The 19,088-nt window shown below is 42.1% G+C and overlaps 1 protein-coding gene across 2 annotated transcripts in view; it reads left to right on the top strand.

Moving 5' to 3' along the window:
- DTWD2 (DTW domain containing 2) overlaps window positions 1–19,088 on the top strand; it is a 74,930-nt gene that overhangs the window by 31,277 nt on the left and 24,565 nt on the right. For both annotated transcript variants that reach the window (XM_058827469.1, XM_058827468.1), the window contains exons 3-4: window positions 5,109–5,203; window positions 16,788–16,977. In XM_058827469.1, the coding sequence (XP_058683452.1) occupies window positions 5,109–5,203; window positions 16,788–16,977 (285 nt within the window). The remainder of the gene's footprint in view (window positions 1–5,108; window positions 5,204–16,787; window positions 16,978–19,088) is intronic.

The following is a 19,088-nucleotide window of genomic DNA, read 5'->3' as shown; positions in this document are numbered from 1 at the left end:
CATGTAGTGGAGGATGACGGCATCTGGGAACAGGGTCCTCACAGGTGACAGAATGTGGGCCATGTACCATTGGCAGATGGTAGGAGAATTTTTCATCCCTTGGGGAAGGACCAGCCAATTTAAAGGTGCTTGTCTGTTTGGAGAGGGAACCGAGAATGCAAATCTGGGGGCGTCCCGAGGATGGAGGGGTATGTTGAAAAAACAGTCCTTTATGTCAATGACAGCCAGCTTCCAGTCCCGAGGGAGCATTGAAGGGCCTCCCTTCATGCCAGGCTGACGGGATCCCATGTCTTCAGTGACATCGTTGATCTTCTGGAGGTCATGAAGGAGTCTCCACCTATCTTTGCCTGGTTTGCTTAGAACAAAGACAGGGGAGTTCCAAGGGCTGTTGGACTCAGTGATGTGGCCCTTGGCAAGCTGCTCTTCCACGAGGGCTTCCAGTGCGCGCAGTTTGGTCTCAGATAGGGGCCACTGATCAACCCACACTGGATGGTGCTGTTTCCAGGTGAGTTGGGGGATGGTAGGCATGGCGCGCTTCTCAGTGACCCCCACTAAAAATCCCTGCTGGGAATCCGCAGAGAAGCCCCCCATTGGGACAGGAGATCCCATCCCCAGAGGGTGATTGGTGCTCTCGCCACAAATGGCTTGATGGTTGCCATTTTTCCCTCAGGTCCTTTGATGACAATATTCCATTTACTCCTCATGGAAGCTGTCATCCCTCCAATTCCTGAAGTCATGCTTATCACAGGTTGTAATTCCCAATTGTCTGGCCACTCGAAGCGGGCGATGATGGTAACGTCTGCTCCAGTGTCTAGCATTCCTGGGCTCTCAATCCTTTCTCCATAACAAAACAGGCTGCAGCCCATGATGGGTTTGCAGGAGCCCACAACCTGAGTCCACATAGTGCTGGGGTTGAGAGGAACCTGATCTGGGCAGTCACTAGGAAGCAAAAAGGCTTGTGCCATGGGAGTCTGTTCCTTTAAATAATAAGGAGGATCTGTGCAGGTCAGGGAGATGGAAATTGCATCTCCAGGGTATATAGTCTGAACCTCAGGAGCAGTATGAATTTGTCATGGAGAGTTGGTTGGATCCCCAAGTATTAAGATGTTGGAGGGACCGCCTGGTGGTCCATGTTTCCCTGTGGGGATTTTGTAAATACAGTCACCCTTCATATGTAAACAGAGTCTAGTTACCATCTGAAGCGCTCCACCTGCTAAGCTTGATATCGGGGTCCCCGTGGAGGCAGGATGGTGGGTTTGGCAGAAGGGGTGGAGCGGTGCGGCATTTGATTTGATGTCAAAGCGCGGGGGCCGTTCCGCGCTCTGCTTGAAGTTTCCCGAACCCCAGTTTTGTCTGGGTAACCGTTGGTGGGCTGGTGGTTGTATAGAATGTCTCTCTGGACAGTCTTTGAAAAAATGTCCAGGCTTGCCACAATTAAAACAACAATTTCTATTGGGGTCTGCAGTATAAACTCCAGATATCCCCTCTGCCACTCCTTTAGCCACTGCAAGTGCCACTGTATTCTCACTTGAGGCAGAGGAGTGCTTGGTGCAGGCTTCAACCATCTGATCTAAGGTTGGTTTGGGGTCCAGTGGGAGGACTCGCAAAACTGCTTTGTACTCCGGATTAGCATTGGCCATTGCTATTTTTACTAATAATTCCTTTTGCGCCTGAGGGCTCTCTATCTGCTTTTCAATGGCCACTTTTAACTTATTAATATACTTAATAAAAGACTGAGTTGCCCCTTGCTTAATACTGGTGAAGCACTGCGTTGGCACTTTATCATCAGGGGTGGTAAAAAGAGATACCTTGGCAGCATTAGCTATATCCTATAAAGCTGCTTCAGGCAGATCCCGGGCCTGATCTTGGGGCTGTTGGAAATCGCCTTCTCCTGCTAATTGGTCTAAAGTAAAATTAGGTCTGTTAGCATCTTTAGCATAAACATCTGCCAATTGCTTTAGATTTTTTTTCCACTGCCTCTCCCACAACATGTACTCTGCTGGGGAGAGGAGGCAGTTCATAATATTCTTGATGTCATGTGCGACCATGACGTGGGCAGAGAAGGAGGCTTCCAGCAAGTGTTTAAAAAAATGTGGACCCCTGCCATGTTCCTCGGCAGCTTTACAAAGTTCCTGCAGTTCCCTATAGTGGAGGGATTCCCATGCGGCAGCTTGTGCCCCTGCCCTGTCTCTCCTCATTATTACAGGAAAGGCAAGTATTTTCCGGGACAGAGCTGAGTTCCCCGCTCATGTGGCTTCCCTCTGCACCTCAGCCCAGTGGTCTTCATATTCAGAATCTGAATAAGAAGATTCACTGCTCTCATCTCCTAGTGGAGATGGGGGGCACTTGGTGGCAGCGCGGGGCCGGCTCGGGTGCCTAGAGCTGGCCCTTTTGTGGCCGGGTGGGGAAGCCGAGATGGCCCTGCTCTGGCCGGAGCCGTCCCGACCTCTGGGGCACTGGGACCCCGGAGCGGGCGCGCTGGTGGGGACGGGGCCCCGGCACAAAGGGACAGGAGCGGGGCCTGCGACGGGGAGGGATTTCCCGATGGATGGGGGAGGGCCCGACCCGGTTACACCCAGCGACACTGTGGGGGGGGAGGAGGGACAGGACGTGGCAGGAAGAGAAGGGGTGAAGGCGGGAAAGTGGCCATTTTGGCTATCCAGGGTGGGAAAACCGGGGTGGGAGTGGGACAAAATGGCAGGGCTGGCCACACTGCCAGCGCCGTCTGTGCTAACGCTAGGAACTGGGAGGGACACAACCGGGTGTGAGGGCATGGGAGAGAGGGTAGAGGAAAGACCCAGAGCGGCATGGCCATTGCCACCCTGGTACGGGTAGAGAGACGGTAGAAGGGTGTCAGGGAGATGGCAGCAGCTCTGTGCCCGGGGGCAATGTCCACCCGCCGACTGGCTCTCAGATACGGAAGAGGGTTTGGGGACACTTGGAGAGGTTGACGGGGTTGGGGGGTTCAACTGGGGACCCAAAATTCCCTCTTCTTTTTTCCCTCTTTTTCCAATGAGAAAATAATATTTTGAAACACAGGAAAAAAATTTGCGACACAAAAATCTCCCTTAGCTTGAACTGTATATAACTTTCTTCCCACAGTATCCCAAAAAATTCCTGATTTAGCAGAATCCAAATTAATCTTAAAATGTTTAAAAACCCAATGAATGAATATCTTTAAATCCCCATTAGAAAACTTAAAATTTCTCGCTTTTAGGGTGCTTACAACTTGGATATAAAAGTTCCTCTCAGGTGGGGTCAGCCTCCATGCGGAGGACTGGTTCCCCATCCTTTTTCACTCCCCGCCCAGCAGTAAAACAGCAAAGAAAAAGAAAAAAGCCCGAAAAAACCCTTCATGGGATCGACTTACAATTTGTCTTCGGCAGATGCAGGCGAGCGAAAAAAAAAAGCTGCTGGGTGGGTGATCACCTGGGTGGCCGGTCCTCAGGGGCTTTTCTCCTTGCCCCAGATGGTCAGCGAGGGTCCCGGACGCAGCCTCTTGGATAGCCTCTTGGATAGCCTCTTGCTACAACGCAAGGAAGGTTCCTCGAGGGGCGGCGGCTCGAACAGCGGCACGCCTCGCAGCTAAAACTGCAGGCGGACGCTTCTTCAGGGTTTCTTCGAAGGCCCCACGTTGAGATGCCAGTTGCCACGGCGGCGGAAAGCTCGGAGCACTGCGACTTCTCTAGAGACAGCCCTGAGAAGGGCTGGGCCGAGCGTGTGTGAGCAGCTTTGGCCAGTTGAGTGATTTCATCTCAGCTCAGTGGTGGTCGGCAGGTGACACAGGAAGCTGGTCCAGCGTTCCGCTAAGCACAAACCTTTATTCAGGCAGAGCTTTAGCAAAGGGAGCCAGCAACAGTGAATCTCTCCAACGGGGGAAAACCCGGGATATTTATAGGAGAGGAGAGGGGCGGGGGGAGCCTGAGATACCTGTATTGGGGTGGGACAGCAGGGGGAACACCAATGGGGCACAACAGTTTAACATAACTAACTCAAAGAGCCCTGGGAGGGATACATTGTCTCTCTCTGAGTGAAAGGTGTCTTGCCTCCAGGAGAGAGCCAGGATCTCGGGCTCAGCGGGCTCCTCCGCACCCACAGTTTAGAGACTGATGTTTGGATGTTCATTGTCTGAATCATGAGGCATTCAGGTTGAGAATATTGTAAGAACTCATTTATTTTACTGGGTTTAGAGTTTTCATGATGCTTACCTGACATGTAGTGTCTTACCTCCTGCTAGATTCAGTTAATAACCGTCCTTTGCTCATCTTATGAGAAGTAAAGAAACTGAAACTTCCATTTTTGGTGTTGGCTTGCTGTCATCATTAAGTGCAAGATAAAACTATACTGCTTCCTTGGTGGGAAAACAAAATTGGACATCCCACAAACTGTAACTTAAATTGTACTAATTATTGTCTAGACAAAAGTCCACTGCCAGCTCTGCTAAATGAAGCACAGAAATACATTGCTCTGAGGAGTAGATGTTTTGCTTCAGCTGTCGTTACTTCCTTCTTTCTCCATTTTCTGAAGTCCTGCTTTAACACAGCTCTCTTTAATGCTCTTTGAAGAATGAGGAGCCCCCTGCTCCCCACCCAGGTGTGGTGGTCACCTTCTTCATTTGAGGCACAAAGAAGTATACAGGTGTCTGATTACTCTGAAATGAAATGACCGCAGAATGTTTGTGTTTCACACTCTGTTCTCATGCAACCCACGTTTTTTTTTAATCATCTATTTGTAGAAATCGAGCCCTTCTCTAGTTTTCTAATGATCCTGATACTATTACATTAATGCTAATGCATTCTTTTACCCACTGTTTATTATTCTGGGATTTTTCTCTGAAAATTTTCTTTGTTACTGCTTTTTTATACTGATAGCCTATTATTTATTATGATGATCATAGATTAGTTGAGACTAAATTCAGTATTGTCAATCAAAACAATACAACTTGAAGCATCAAGATTGTTTTATTCCCCTGAAGATTTTTTGTCCTGTTACCTGCAAAAATTTTTTCTCTATTTGTAGTCAACAGAATTTGATAGAAAATAAAAACATTGACAATTCATAGAACCCTTTCTCGATTTTGTTTAAAAGTAACTTTTCTTTTTTTACAGGAAAGTCGAGTGTTAAGAACAGTACCTTTGCTAGCGGCTTGTCTCCCTCCAGATAAATGTAAAATTTTGGTTGGTCGACGATTTAATGAAGGCAGGTGAGCAGGATTGCTTGTGCATTTTCTGGTTCTCTGTAAAATTGCTTGTGCATTTTCTGGTCCCTGATCTTCTATTCGGGTGAAAGTCTCTCCTGATGAGACTTCTAAAGCCTCACACATTGCAGTGCTTCATCTTACATTTTATGACATATTAAACTAAACAGGACTTGTTTGTGTTCTGGATTTCTTAAAAGCTATGCTGTCTATAGGCAGTTTGGTACCTATTGTCAGCTTAATCAACCTTACCCCCTGTTGGGGCAAGACTTCTGTCTTTGTTACTTTGAATGCTTGAATGTTACAGAATGCTTGCTGAGGCACATTAAGGCTGTACCTTTGCTTTTTGTTGATGTTGTCTGATACCATTTGTGGCCTTTGCTGCTGCCACCAGAAGGGCGTGGTTTGGAAGGGTATAAACCAGTATAACTGAAAATCTGTGCTGTTACTGACATTGTGTGTATGCAGTGCCTGCAGAAGGAGGAATGATGTGATGCACACATTCTCTGCATACACGTAGAACCTAACATGTGACAAACCTGGCTAAGTGATAACCTGGATGATTGCCCATACTCTTGTAAATAATCATAGTAGAATGGTGGTGGAAATATTTTTATTTTTGGGGGATCCAGCAGCTCTTGGCAACAGCTCTGAAAACTTAGAACAGTTCAAGGGAACCTTTGTGAGCATAAGTAGTTGTCATTATGGATTTGAGTGAAAGCTAAGCCATGTGCAGCAGCCGATTTTCTTTGGAAGTTTCCATCACAGCAGCTCTAGCAGTGGCATGCCAACCACCAGACTGACAGCTGTGTAGCTGGCAGAGGTCTGCTTTTAAGGGGACGTGTACATAACATCTGTTCTTATTAGGGCAAATTTTGGGAGGAAACCTCTGAATGAGGCCCCTCTAGAAAAGCAAATTCAAGTGGCCCCTCCTCTAACTGGTTCAGGAAAATATTTTCTTGGAGAAAACTGGAAAAAACTGTTTATTTAACAAAAAAAGTATATACAAGGATTAAAAAAAAATATTGAACAATTAAACCTCTCACAGTTCTGAAGAGATGGAAAATTCAGAAATTCCTTGTTGTGGGATGTAGCTTGGCTCGCTCAGTCTCTTATCAGTCCCTCCAGCGCTGGGATGCAGTGTCCCTGCCCCGGTGGGACCCACGTGAGAGCTCCCGGTGTTTGTCTGGGTTTTCAGTCCAGAGCAGGTTTGAACAGTTCCAAGAAAAAGAAAAACCACTGTCCAGGGAACTTCTCTGCCTCAGCTAGCTACTAACTAAAAGAACAGGAGAGCTCTGTCCCGCTGTCTATCCATGCTGCAGACAACACAGTCCAGGAGCAGAATGTGGAGCAGTGAATGCAATTTCTAAAAAGAAACTCCACACTTCTTCTTTCTCCTCTTTGCTCTCTGAACCATATTAAAGGTGCAGAACTTAATATCCAGTATAAACAGAACAGACAACTGGGGATACAAGCATCATAAAGTCATCTCAGGACACCATCTCAGCTGGGTAGCTCTCAGTGCTCATCGCTTGAAGGGGAAGGCAAGTTTGCTGTCCAAGTGTATCTTGGTTATTTTTCCTATGCTTTGTAATTAGCATCCAAAATGTGTGAGGAGAACAAAGGAACTTTATAAGGACCTCCAGAATTGCATCCTACAGAATAAGTGATATGACCTGAATGAAAGTGTAACATGTAGATGTCCAGTGGTTATGACAGTAAGACTGAAAAACAAGGTTCTAACTTTCCTTGGTGTTTGGATAAAAGAGTAAACATAAGGCACTTTTTTTGTTTTGTTTAGAATTTCCTCCAGTCAGTTTCTTCTTGGGTACACTTTTTTCATGTGGTTTAAAACTGACGCACAAAGTGTGCAGATTACATTTACCTTATTCTTGGTTTGCCTATTTTGCAAAAAAGTTAAAGAACCAACTTTGGAAAATCATGCCAGAACTAGAGATCTTTAATATATAATTGACACCATAAAGGTAAAGATGAGAAGGGATTAATCCAATTTTTTTAAGAGCTAATATGTGATTTTTCTTAGTCTTTGCAATTCTTCCTGCAGTCTGGTATTTTAATTCTACTGGAAATATGAGGTGTTTGCATGGTGACTTGGCTTATCAGACAGCATTTCTCAAATAAAAGACCAATTCCATTGGTTATCTGGATTTTTTACCCCAAGTACTTAAAGAGTTTATCTCTGACTTCTTTTTTCGGTATTGATTACATTAATGTCAGACACTGGGATTTCTTTGATGTATTCAAATGATTAAGCTAGAAGTGAACTGTTTGGCATGAGTACTTAGAGCGTGGTGGTATTGTTCAAGTAACACTTCTGTGAGTTGTTATTATTTGCTGTTTTCTTTCAATGATAATTGAAAGTTATTAGTACATGTGATATGGTGAGCAGGGGCAGTTGAAATATGCAGAAGTGTTGGGGAGAACAGAGTGGTAGCTAGGGCATCTGTTGTCTCAGTTCAATGAAGTGACTACTTATTCCTGAACACAGAGTTAAGGTATAATTTATATAGCTGGATATATACTATGCAGTATGGTTTTTTGAAACTGCAATTACCAAAGTGTTCACATTTGAAAGATGTCTATTAAAATGCTCTCTACAAAGATACAGGACTTCAAAAAAGTGGAATGTAGCAGGGTGGGCAAAAAAAAAGTGCTAATGTCTTTTCCCTGCATTGTTTGTAGACTTGTATCTAACAACTGCAGTATATTTGAGAACAGAGTCACAGAAGGACTAGATTGGAAGAGACCTACAAGATCATCAAGTCCAACCGATGCCCTAATACCTCAAATAAACTATGGCACCAAGTGCCATATCCAGTCTTTTTTTAAACACATCCAGGGATGGTGACTCTACCACCTCCCCAGGCAGACCATTCCAGTATTTTGTCACTCTTTCCATGAAGAACTTTTTCCTAACGTCCAACCTAAATTTCCCTTGGCGTAGCTTAAGGCTGTGTCCTCTGGTTCTGTAAGTTGCTGTCTGGTGAAAGAGACTGACCCCTACCTGACTGCAACCTCCTTTCAGGGAGTTCTAGAGTGATAAAATCACCTCTGAGTCTCCTTTTCTCCAGGCTAAACAACCCCAGCTCCCTCAGCCGTTCCTCACAGGGTTTGTGTTCCAAGCCCCTCACCAGCCTCGTTGCCTCCTCTGGATGCGCTCCAGTGTCTCAATGTCCTTCCCAAACTGAGGGGCCAGAATGGACACAGAACTCCAGGTGTGGCCACACCAGTGCTGAGTACAGGGGGAGAATGACCTCCCTGCTCCTGCTGGCCACACTATTCCTGATACAGGTCAGGATGCCTTCGGCCTTCTTGGCCACCAGGGCACAGGGCTGGCTCCTGTCCAGCCGGCTGTCACCAGCACCCCCAGGTCCCTTTCTGCCTGGGCAATGTCCGGCCACACTGTTCCCAGCCTGTAGTGCTGCAGGGAGTTGTTGTGGCCAAAATGCAGGACCTGGCACTTGGACCTATTCAACTTCATCCCATTGGACTCTGCCCATCCATCCAACCATTCCAGGTCTCTCTACAGAGCCCTCCTCCCTACCAACAGACCAACACATGCTCTCAGCTTAGTGTCACCTGCAAATTTACTAATGAAAGACTCAATACCCTCATCCACATCATCAATAAAAATACTGAACAGGACTGGCTCCAGCACAGACCCCTGAGGGACACCACTGGTGACTGGCCCCCAGCTGGATGCAGCACCGTTCACCACCACTCCCTGGGCCTGGCCAGTTCTTAACCCAGCAAATCGTGCTCCTGTCCAAGCCGTGGTCTGCCAGCTTCTCCAGGAGTTTACTGTGGGAGACATTGTCAAAGGCCTTGCTGCAGTCCAAATAGACAACATCCACAGCCTTTCCTGCATCCTCCACCAGGAGGGTCACCTGGTCATAAAAGGAGATCAGGTTGGTTAAACATGACCTACCCCTCCTAAACCCGTGCTGGCTGGGTCTGGTATCCTGGCCAACATGTAAGTGCTGCATGATGGCACTCAGTATAAACTGTTCCATAACCTCACCAGGTACTGAGGTCAGGCTGACTGGCCTATAATTACCAGGATCCTCCTTCCCACCCTTTTTGTGAATGGGTTTGTTTCCAGTCATCTGGAATCTCACCAGTGAGCTAGGGCTGTTGGTAAATGATGGAAAGCAGCTTTGCAAGCTCATCTGCCAGCTGCCTTATCACCTTGGGGCCATAGATCTATGAACACCCAAGAGGCTCAGTAGTTCTCTGACTGCCTCCTCCTTGTTAACAGGGGGACCATTCTGCTCCCTGACACCATCTACCAACCCAGGAGGACAGCTGTCCTGAGGGCAAGTTGCTTTTCCAATAAAGACTGAGGCAAAGAAGGCATTAAGCACTTCTTTCTCCTCATCTGCAGTTACTAAGTTACTAAGTTCCCTCTGTTTTTCCAGTAAAGAACAAAGGTTGGTCTTACCCTTTCTTTTACCATTAATATATTTATAAAAACATTTTTTATTGTATTTTACAGCAGTATATTTGCTATTCACTGTGAGTTTGTTAGGGCAAAACCAGCTATAGATGGTCATGCAACAGAGTCTCTTATGCATGAATAAAATACAATTTATTGAATTCATGCTCGTTTTGGGCTACAAATAAAATGTCACTAATTGTTCTTGTATAATAATACTGTTTCACTCAGTGGTAATTTTGGGCATATATTGAACAGAGATAACGACTGTGTCGTTAATATGTAAAAAATTTCAATTATTTTGATGCTCCAGTTTTATAAACAACCTTGACACTATAGTTTTTAAGTTCCATTTTATATTTTGTGACTGGATTGGGTGATTTTGCCTTTATTCCACTTTTCTGAAAAGGTAATCTAATCCTCAAGCCTTACTTCCTTGCAAATATTCACATGTTGGTGATTCTAGATGCTATGATAAAATTATAAATTCTAATGAAGGAACACTTACAAGACATCAGACGCAAATATTTCTACATCCACCACCCTCTTATTTAGGACAATGTGGGGACAATTGCAAATTTATCTGTATTGCTCTCTGAAATCAAACCACAGAAAGTGCTGGATTCTGCACCTGGGATGGGACAACTCTGTCATCAGACAACATCTGGGCTGTGTGTACACTGGGGAATGAGATGCTGGAGACCAGCACCACGAAAGGGGACTTGGGGGTCCTGGTTGATTGTGAATTGAGTATGAGTCAGCAGTGCCATGGCAGCCAGGACAGCCACCATGTCCTGGGTGGCATCAGGCACAGTGTCACAGCCAGGTAAGGGAAGGGATTGTCCTGCTCTGCTCTGCACGGGGGTGGCCTCACTTTGAATATTTTGTGAAGTTTTGGTCACAGTATAAATGACATTGATCTGTTAGTGAGTGTCCAAAGGAGAGCAATGAAGTGGTGAAGGACCTCAAGGGGAAGCTGTGTGAGGAGTGGCTGAGGTCACTTGGTCTTTTCAGCCTGGAGAACAGGAGACTGAGGGGAGACTTCACTGCAGTTGCAACTTCTTGCAAGGGAAAAAAAGAGGGGCAGATCCCTATCTCTCCTTTCTTGTAACCAGCAACAGGACCCAGGGGAATTACCTGAAGCTGTGCCAGGGGATGTTTAGGTTAGATACCAGGTTAAGGTTTTTCACCCTGAAGGTGCTTGTGTGCTGGAACAGGCTCCCTAGGGAAGTGGTCACAGCACCAAGCCTGTCTGAGTTCAATAAGCATTTGGTCAGTACTCTTGGCACATGGTGTGACTCTTGGGGTGTCCTGGACAAGGACAGGAATCGAGTCAGTGATACTTGTAGGTCCCTTGCAATTCAGCATATTCTATTATTTTATGATTCTATGAGTCTACGAAATCTCCAAATAATTTCCACCTTTCCTGCAGTTCAGTAGTTTAGATCAAAAATTAAATGGACCGCTTGTGAAAATTTGTAGCTTCACTTTCAAAGTAACAAAATGCAGATTATTTATTTTGATTTTATAAAGCTGTTTAAGATAATTGTATACAATAGATACGGCACTTTCTAGTGCTTGTTCACAAAGAAGAGTTCTTACTGTGTCAAGTATCAACTAATTGAGTTTTGCCACTTACCAGACGTGAAACTGTTTACAGGTAATGATTCTTTATTCAGATAACATTTTTTGTGCTTTTTTTGTGTGCTTTGGTGTCATTATGCTATCAAACTAAATTCACACATTTTTGCCCCTTACCTCAAGCAAGAATGACTAGATGCAGGCAGAGATCATCAGCCTGTCACAGCTTTTGTTCTGTGTGTGAAAGTAATTAGTGCTGGTTAACTGAATATGTGCTAATTTTCAACTGAAACTGTACTTCACCATATCTAATTTCAGATTTCTGAATGTAATTTAGGTAACATTTTCTCTGAATGTTACAGACTTAAGCTTTGCAGTCAGTCCATAGCAGTTCCTTTCTGCCGCTCCATCCTCCTCACACTTTCCCTCAGTGTGTGTGCTCTCCACAGGCTGCAGTGCCTTTCTAGGCATATTCACAGGAACACGCAATAACTCCTGAAGCTTTCTCTCTACCAAAACCTTGACATGAGCCCAAAATGGCATATGCCATGTATGGGAAGACTACCTCACTTTCTACAACTACCTGAAATGAGGTTATAGTGAGATGGCTGTTGGTTTCTTCTTTGAACTAACAAGCAACAAACAGAATAAGAAGAATTGGATCTCAAGATGTGCTTCAGTGGGAGATTTAGATTGGACAATTCCTTCACCAAAAGGACTGTCAGGCAATGGAGCAGGCTGCCCAAGAAAGTGGTTGAGTCACCACCCTGGAAGGTGTTTAAAAGACATGTAGATAGGGAGTTTGGGGATATGGTTTAGTGGTGGACTTGGCAGTGTAAGTGTCCAGTTGGACTTGATTGTCTTTGAGGTCCTTTCCAATGTAAACAGTTCTGTGATGGTCCTTGTGCTAATGTTTCTGTTCTTAAAGATTACGCTTTACTTACAGAAAAAGTAGATAAGTGATAAAGAAGTAAAAACAGGTACTCTTGCTGGATATCTCTTATGCTTCAGTCCTGATCCTAAGAGCCTCTTTCTGAATGTGGAAATGACAGACGGTAGTTACCTTTATTTTTTATCCATTTTATTACCTAAAGAGAATTTCTACCTTACAGGAATTACAGCAGTCCACAGTCTTCCAAACACAGAAGTTCTGACAGAGGCAAAGGCACCTACCTATAACTAAGATGAAATAGTAAAAATTATAAGAAAAAGAAGTCCTCATTATCCTAATGGTTTTCTACAAGTAGAATGTTACATCTGTTCTTTATTAGTAGTATTGTTCGCTACTGAATGGCAGTGTTGTATTTTTAAAATTTGAATGCTTGCCTTTCACAGTGGATCCATGTTGGATTAAAATCACTTAGAGAGTTTGAGAGCAACTGAGTACACGTGTAATGAAAATGTTTATACCATAGTACAAAAATGGGATTATGTTTAAATTAAATTAAATTTCAAGAACACACATCCCAGAAATAATGATATGCTTCTTAAGTACAATTATGAGAATGTATAAAACTTCTGTGACAAAGTGGTTGGGTATTCAAACATGAATGAAACATCTGAATAGTTTTGCTTAGCAGAGATTGTTAAATGGATTATAAAGGCCTGCAATACCTGCTGCATACCCAAACTAAAGCTGATTTATAAGAGAAGCAGGTAATGCAAGTATTTCTCTTACGGAGCTCAAGACTGTAGTTGTATCTTACAGCCTAACATTTAAATTGTGTCATCTGTTTGAGCTTTACATTAGCTGCTGGCCATGTCAGGCAGATAAAAAAAGAAAATTATTGTCTTCAGACTGATCTTACTTTTCATTACTGCAATAAAAATCTTACCTGGATGGAAGTAACTTCCTACAACAGTAAATGATACAACTTTCTTTCTCCTGGGAATTCCAGCATTTTCTGAAGTCTCCCAAGTCTTGAAGTATTGCAAAAGGGCAATGAAAGAATTAGATATGTCATAGTGTCCATATGAAGGATTTTTCGTTTTCAGTGTTTCTAGAGGATATTCCTTCAATTACCTGAAATCATTCTGTTTTGAGGATAAGAGCAGCTGAAGGCCATCATTGGCTGTTGATATTCATTACATACGTATTATAGAATTACAGAATACCAGCATGGAAGAAGACTTCAAGGATCATTTGGTCCAAATTTTTTTAGCAAAAACACAGTCTAGACAAGATGGCTAAACCTGTACAGCCAAATCTTAGGTGTCCAGTGTTGGGGAAGTCATGGAAGTAACACTTGGTGGGAATTAGAGGGATGAAAGGACTAGGAAGAGGAAAGACTAGGAGAGTTGAGATTGTTAATCCTGGAAAAGAGATGAGCTAATTGCAGCCTTCTAGTACAGGAAGGGAGCCTACCAGACAGTAGTGGCAGTAGTGACAGAACGGTGGGGAGTGGATTCAAACTGAAAGAAGGAAAGTTTAGATTAAATATTAAGAAGAAATTCTTTACTTTGAGGGTGGTGAGGCACTGGGACAGATTGCTCAGAGAAGCTGTAGATGCCCCATCTCTGGATATGCTCAAGGCCAGGTTGGATGGGGCTCTGAGCAACCTGGTGTAGTGGGAGGTGTCCCAGCTTGTGGCAAAGAGGTTGGAACCTCAGATGATGTTTAAGGTCCCTTCCAACCCAAGCCATTCTGTGATTTTGTGATGATTCTATGATCCTTGGATTGGTATGCACTGAATTAGTTTTCAACTGAATTGTACTTTGAAGACTAAAATGTCAGTTGTGGTGTTCATAATATGAACTTAAAGTGCTTCATAATCAATATGGGTTTGGATTAGTTTTAAGAATTCATTTTTTTAATCTTCTAAAACTGTTAATGATTTAAAATCTGTCTCAGAATTAGAATAGTTTGGTCTTTGAAGACTTGGGTTCTCAAGGCAAACATGAAAATAAAGACTAGGTTTAAGCCTTGAGTACTAGATACCATGAAATGAGATGGCACCTTGCTATTGATTTTATGTAGCAAGATTATTTTTAATAACTAAACTGCTACCAAATTACTATAGTATAAGTAAGACTTTAAAAAATAGTGGACAGAGAAGTTTCCATGCACTTCTATTTGCCCTAGGCAAGTGCAGGCTTATTTTACAGATTTCTGGTTTCTATTTACAATTCTTTTCCTGTTAATTTTGGAAAAATGGATCATTATGTTTTGGTTTTGTTTGTTTGTTTGTGTGTTTGTTCTTTGTACTAGATGATGTTGACAGTAATGAAACACATAGTGTTGAATCAGTCTGGACTGTTTGCTGGAGGGAGGAAGCTGGTAGTGGGGGAGGTCAGATGGTAGAATACTATCTCCAGGCATATTGGTACACTGAATTCCATTTCACTTTCATTTCACATACATCCTCTATGGTCCCATTTGAGTCTTAATCTCAGGATCTCAATGTCTTACACAGGAGTGCCTGCCTGAGCTTGACATTCTTAAAACTATTATCACATGCTTCCTTGGAGAGTGATAATGGAGTGCAGGTTTAAGTACACCTTGTATATATCAACTCAAAATCCATTATGAACCATTTCTTTCTTCCCTAGTCCTCCCCACTCCTACCACTGCTTCCCCCTACAAATACACATAATTCTTGCTTGATTTTTGGAGAAGTAGTGCAGATGCCCTGTTTCTGGAACTTAAAAGCTCCAGGTGACAGTAACAACAGGAATTCCTGGGTGTGAACTTACATATTTACAGTGTGCCTATGTCTGTGTCCATAACATTGCACCTAGTGGATCTTCATAGGTATCATGAAGAGCCCACTTTATTTGCTGGCTATTGTTAATCCCATCCTGATACACCTAAGATGTACTGGCTTATGTTTCCACTTCACATGATGTTTCAACTACGTGTAGCTCTTCTCATTTTACCAAACCTGATACCAAACCTGAGCTAATATGTAGAATTAATTTCTTATTTGATGTCACATGCTTTGGACAGTCAACCCTTGCTTTATATTTCTTTATGCTTTCTGATTGAATCAATTCTGAAGACTATGTGATGATACTGCTGAAATGAGTTCCAGACAAGTAATGCAGTCTTTCTTAAAAGACTAGCCTTTTTGTGGGTTCTCCCCTACTGGTCTGCTTGACTACTACACTCTGGTGAGACCCCATCTGGAGTACTGTGTCCAGCTCTGGAGTCCTTAACACAGTAAAGATATGACCATGGACATGTTGGAATGAGTCCAGAGGAAGGCCTTGAAGATGATCAGAGGGCTGGACACACCTCTTACGGGAAAGGCTGAGAACTGGAATTGTTCAGTCTGGAGAAGAGAAGGCTCCAAAGGAGACCTTATTGAAACTTTTCTGTATCCAGAGAGGGGTTCAAGAAAGATGGAGAGGGACTTTCACAAGGTCTAGGACAAGAGAGATGGTTTTAAACTGGAAGAGAGTAGTAGGTTTAGGTTAGATACTAGGAATAAATTCTTCACCCTAGTGGGGGTGAGGCATGGAAACAGGTTGACTGCAGAAGCTGTGGCTGCCCCATCTCTGGAGTGTTCAAGGCTGTAGCGCTAAATGGGGTACAAAGAGACCCCCTTTATGTGTTCAAAGGAGATCACTTTATTGTAGAAGTCACTCTCTTTTATACCTTTAATATCAACCAGACATAACCAGAATTTACCAGAGGAAGGGCACCCGTTGGCTGGCTCAGCTGCAGTCCTGCTGTCCACGAGTCATAGCTACCTCTCACCCCCCAAACCAACTTCCAACATCCAGCCTGCAGCTCTGCCTTCCCACAGGGCCTTCTGGTGAGCATAAGCCTTAACAACTTCAGCAAATATATAACCCCATATTCCACATCATGCAGACTAGTTTAGGCTTGGTTTTTGAGACCTGGAATACTATTTAAGTGATAATGTCTTTCACAGACTTTTATAGAGTAAGACAGTGATGTCCTGCAAAAACTTCAGGAGTTTCCATGTACATTAACTGTACACTTAATAGACAGTAGTTATTCCTGTGTTAGAACTGACAAATGTAGAAGCCAACAGGAAGGAAGAAGGGATAAAAGTATGGGAACTATAACTGTAGCAGTTAATATAAGTAGTAATTAAAAAAAACAAACAAAAAACCCAAAAAGCAGTGGAAATGATAACATTTTCAAAAGTTTCTGGTAGGTGTGGGCCATGAATTGCTAATATTCTCTATATATATGTAAGGTTAAAATTGGGATAATTGTAGTAATTTTATGCCAAGTGTTTGAACAATTTTTTTAGAATACATATATTAAATTTTGGTAAACAATTCCAAATGTCTTTGGCTCCAGTCGAGATTAGAATACTGATTGAGCATTGGAAAACATATGATACATTGCTTTATGCAGCTTTCATTGATTACTTTTGTGGTTGTTTTTTGAATGTCCCCACTTAGAAGCTGGGGGAAAACCAACAACTTCTGAGGTGTTGGAAGGAGAAAGTGATAGATGAGAGAGGGACATTTTAAGTAAAATTTGGTGGAGATGAGTGGGAGATAATATCTGGAAGTATGTGTATGCCATGAAGACTTTCAATAATTAATTTAATTTTATGTTTCTGTGCCTTGAAGGTATCCTGAATTAGCAACTGTGTGCAGAAATCCCAATACTCTAATTTTGTATCCTGGAGCTGAAGCAACCAATTTGGAAGAAGTTGCAGTGATGGCTTCTAGTCCATCTGTTATGATCATCATTGATGGAACATGGAGTCAGGCTAAAGATATATTTTACAAAAATTCTCTCTTCCGCCTTCCCAAGCAGGTGAGTTATAAATTGTAAAATAAAAATTCTAAATTTGTCTAATAGATGCTTGCTTCTAATCCGTCAGATGGGAATGGTTTTCTGAGGATGCAACCAGCTAACAAGAGAAAGACAGCTTTAGCAATTATTTAAGTCATCTGTTAGATTGTAAGAAAGATGATTGTGAATATTGAAGGTTTCCACTTCTTCAATTATTTGTTTGTTTTTGAGTTAGTGTTTGTAATTTCTTAGTGAATAATTGTTTTGCAAAATTGAAAACTAATTTGTGTAGAAAATTTTAGTGCCTTAAGATGTTAGAATACATAGATTGAAATAAGCACTTCTTGATTAAAATAAGCATTTCTTTCCCCCTGCATAAGTATTTTACATTGCAGAAATAGGAAAGCTGAAAGTTGAATTTTGTATCCTCTTAGGAAAGGGACACACTCTTCTCATATGTGTTCTCCACCATATTTAAAACTCTGTCTCAGGTAACATGTGATAAATACTGTCCATTTGATTGTATGAACAGACAGGATTCTGTTCTGTATCATCAGACTATGATTGTTTGTCTACGTTTCCTTTTTTGGCAAAACTGCCGTTTTTATTCAGGGATATTACTGAAAGTGTATTTTAGAAAAAGTATTAATACCAACAGTTTTACTAATGTAAAAATAATTCCTTTCATCGTTGGATCATAATTGGTATCCCTGAGGCTGTTAAAATGTTGATTTTATTAATGTAATGGAAAGCAAACTTATGAATCATTTTATACACAAGTAATGCTTTTAAAATTATTAAATCCTGCCTAAGGCATATTTGAACTGATGAAGACTTTGAAGTGATAGAACAAGTAAAAATATACTAAGATACTACACCAAAAAACTCTAGGAAAATTGAAAATTGAACAGTAATATTGACTATGATGTATGAAGCCTTATTTAAGAAAATTAATAAATATATAAATAATATATATTTTAAAAAATCCATAATAACCAGTTTTTTACTTACTTTAGATTTATTTTACTATTGCATTAGATTTCACCTAGATATGAAAATGTATCTGTGCACTACAAGAAATGAAAAAAACATTTCATATTTACAAAAAAATGTGTTTCTACCATAGGAGGTTATTACACCAGAAAGACTAGATATAAATCACATCTACATGAGATTTTATAGAAACCTAATTTGCCCATAATTATTTTCTGTATGCTAAGATGTTTTGTACAGAATTTCATAGCTGTAGGAGCAAATACTGGTGTAGGATGTTAATCTATAGCCCTCTGTACATGAACATGGATAAAAACATGTAAAGACATGACAGCCCAGATAGTTTTCTAGATTGAAATTGATAACTTCTGCAACTGTGTACCTTCCCTCCCTGCAAGTGGGCACCTCTGTACAGGGTGTAAGACTTTGTAGAAGGGAACGACTAGATATGGTTTATCATGAGGGTGAGTCACAGACTTCTTTTCTGAGAAAGTTCAGGGGTATTGATTTATGAAACAATGATGCAAAGCATAATACTTGAAGCTCTAGGGAAAATCATCAGCAGACAGCAGGAATATAAAAACATTATAGGGAGACTTGCTTCTTTGTGCATACTGGAATTCTGTATTGCATCAATTGTAATCTTTAATGTTGCAGTTATTAATCAACACTCTACTTCTTATCTGGTCCTTTTTTTCAAGGGAAGATGTATTCTGCCATCCCTACCCTATTTTTTTATTAATTTTTTCTTAAACTGTGGTAGATGGTTTCATCCATCTGCTAAACATACCAGAGCTAAAATCAATACTTGTTTTTTTTTTTTTTTTTTTATTTTATATGCCACTTGATGCTTTCTATTATTCAAATCACATGGACATGTTTTAGTGACATTGTTGAGTTCCCAAATACAAAAATAGCTTGCAGCAGGAAAAAATGTTTTCCCATGTAGAAGTGTGACCTGGCTGACTCCAGTCTCTTAGATCAAGTTTAAAGGTTACATTCAGTGGTTTGACTGTTATTTTAGCTTTATTTGTGCTGGGTTGTGCTAAGTCAGAACTTGTGCTGTAGCTGCAAGCAGTCACCTGTGAGACAGGAAAGGCTCAGTGAAGGCACCAGCTGAGTGCGGAGCAGTGCAAAGG

The sequence above is a fragment of the Poecile atricapillus genome, chromosome Z, assembly GCF_030490865.1.
Source record: "Poecile atricapillus isolate bPoeAtr1 chromosome Z, bPoeAtr1.hap1, whole genome shotgun sequence".
NCBI classification, from domain to species: Eukaryota; Metazoa; Chordata; class Aves; order Passeriformes; family Paridae; genus Poecile; species Poecile atricapillus.
Note: the sequence above shows the minus strand (reverse complement) of the source record. Positions and strands in the feature narration are given on the sequence as shown.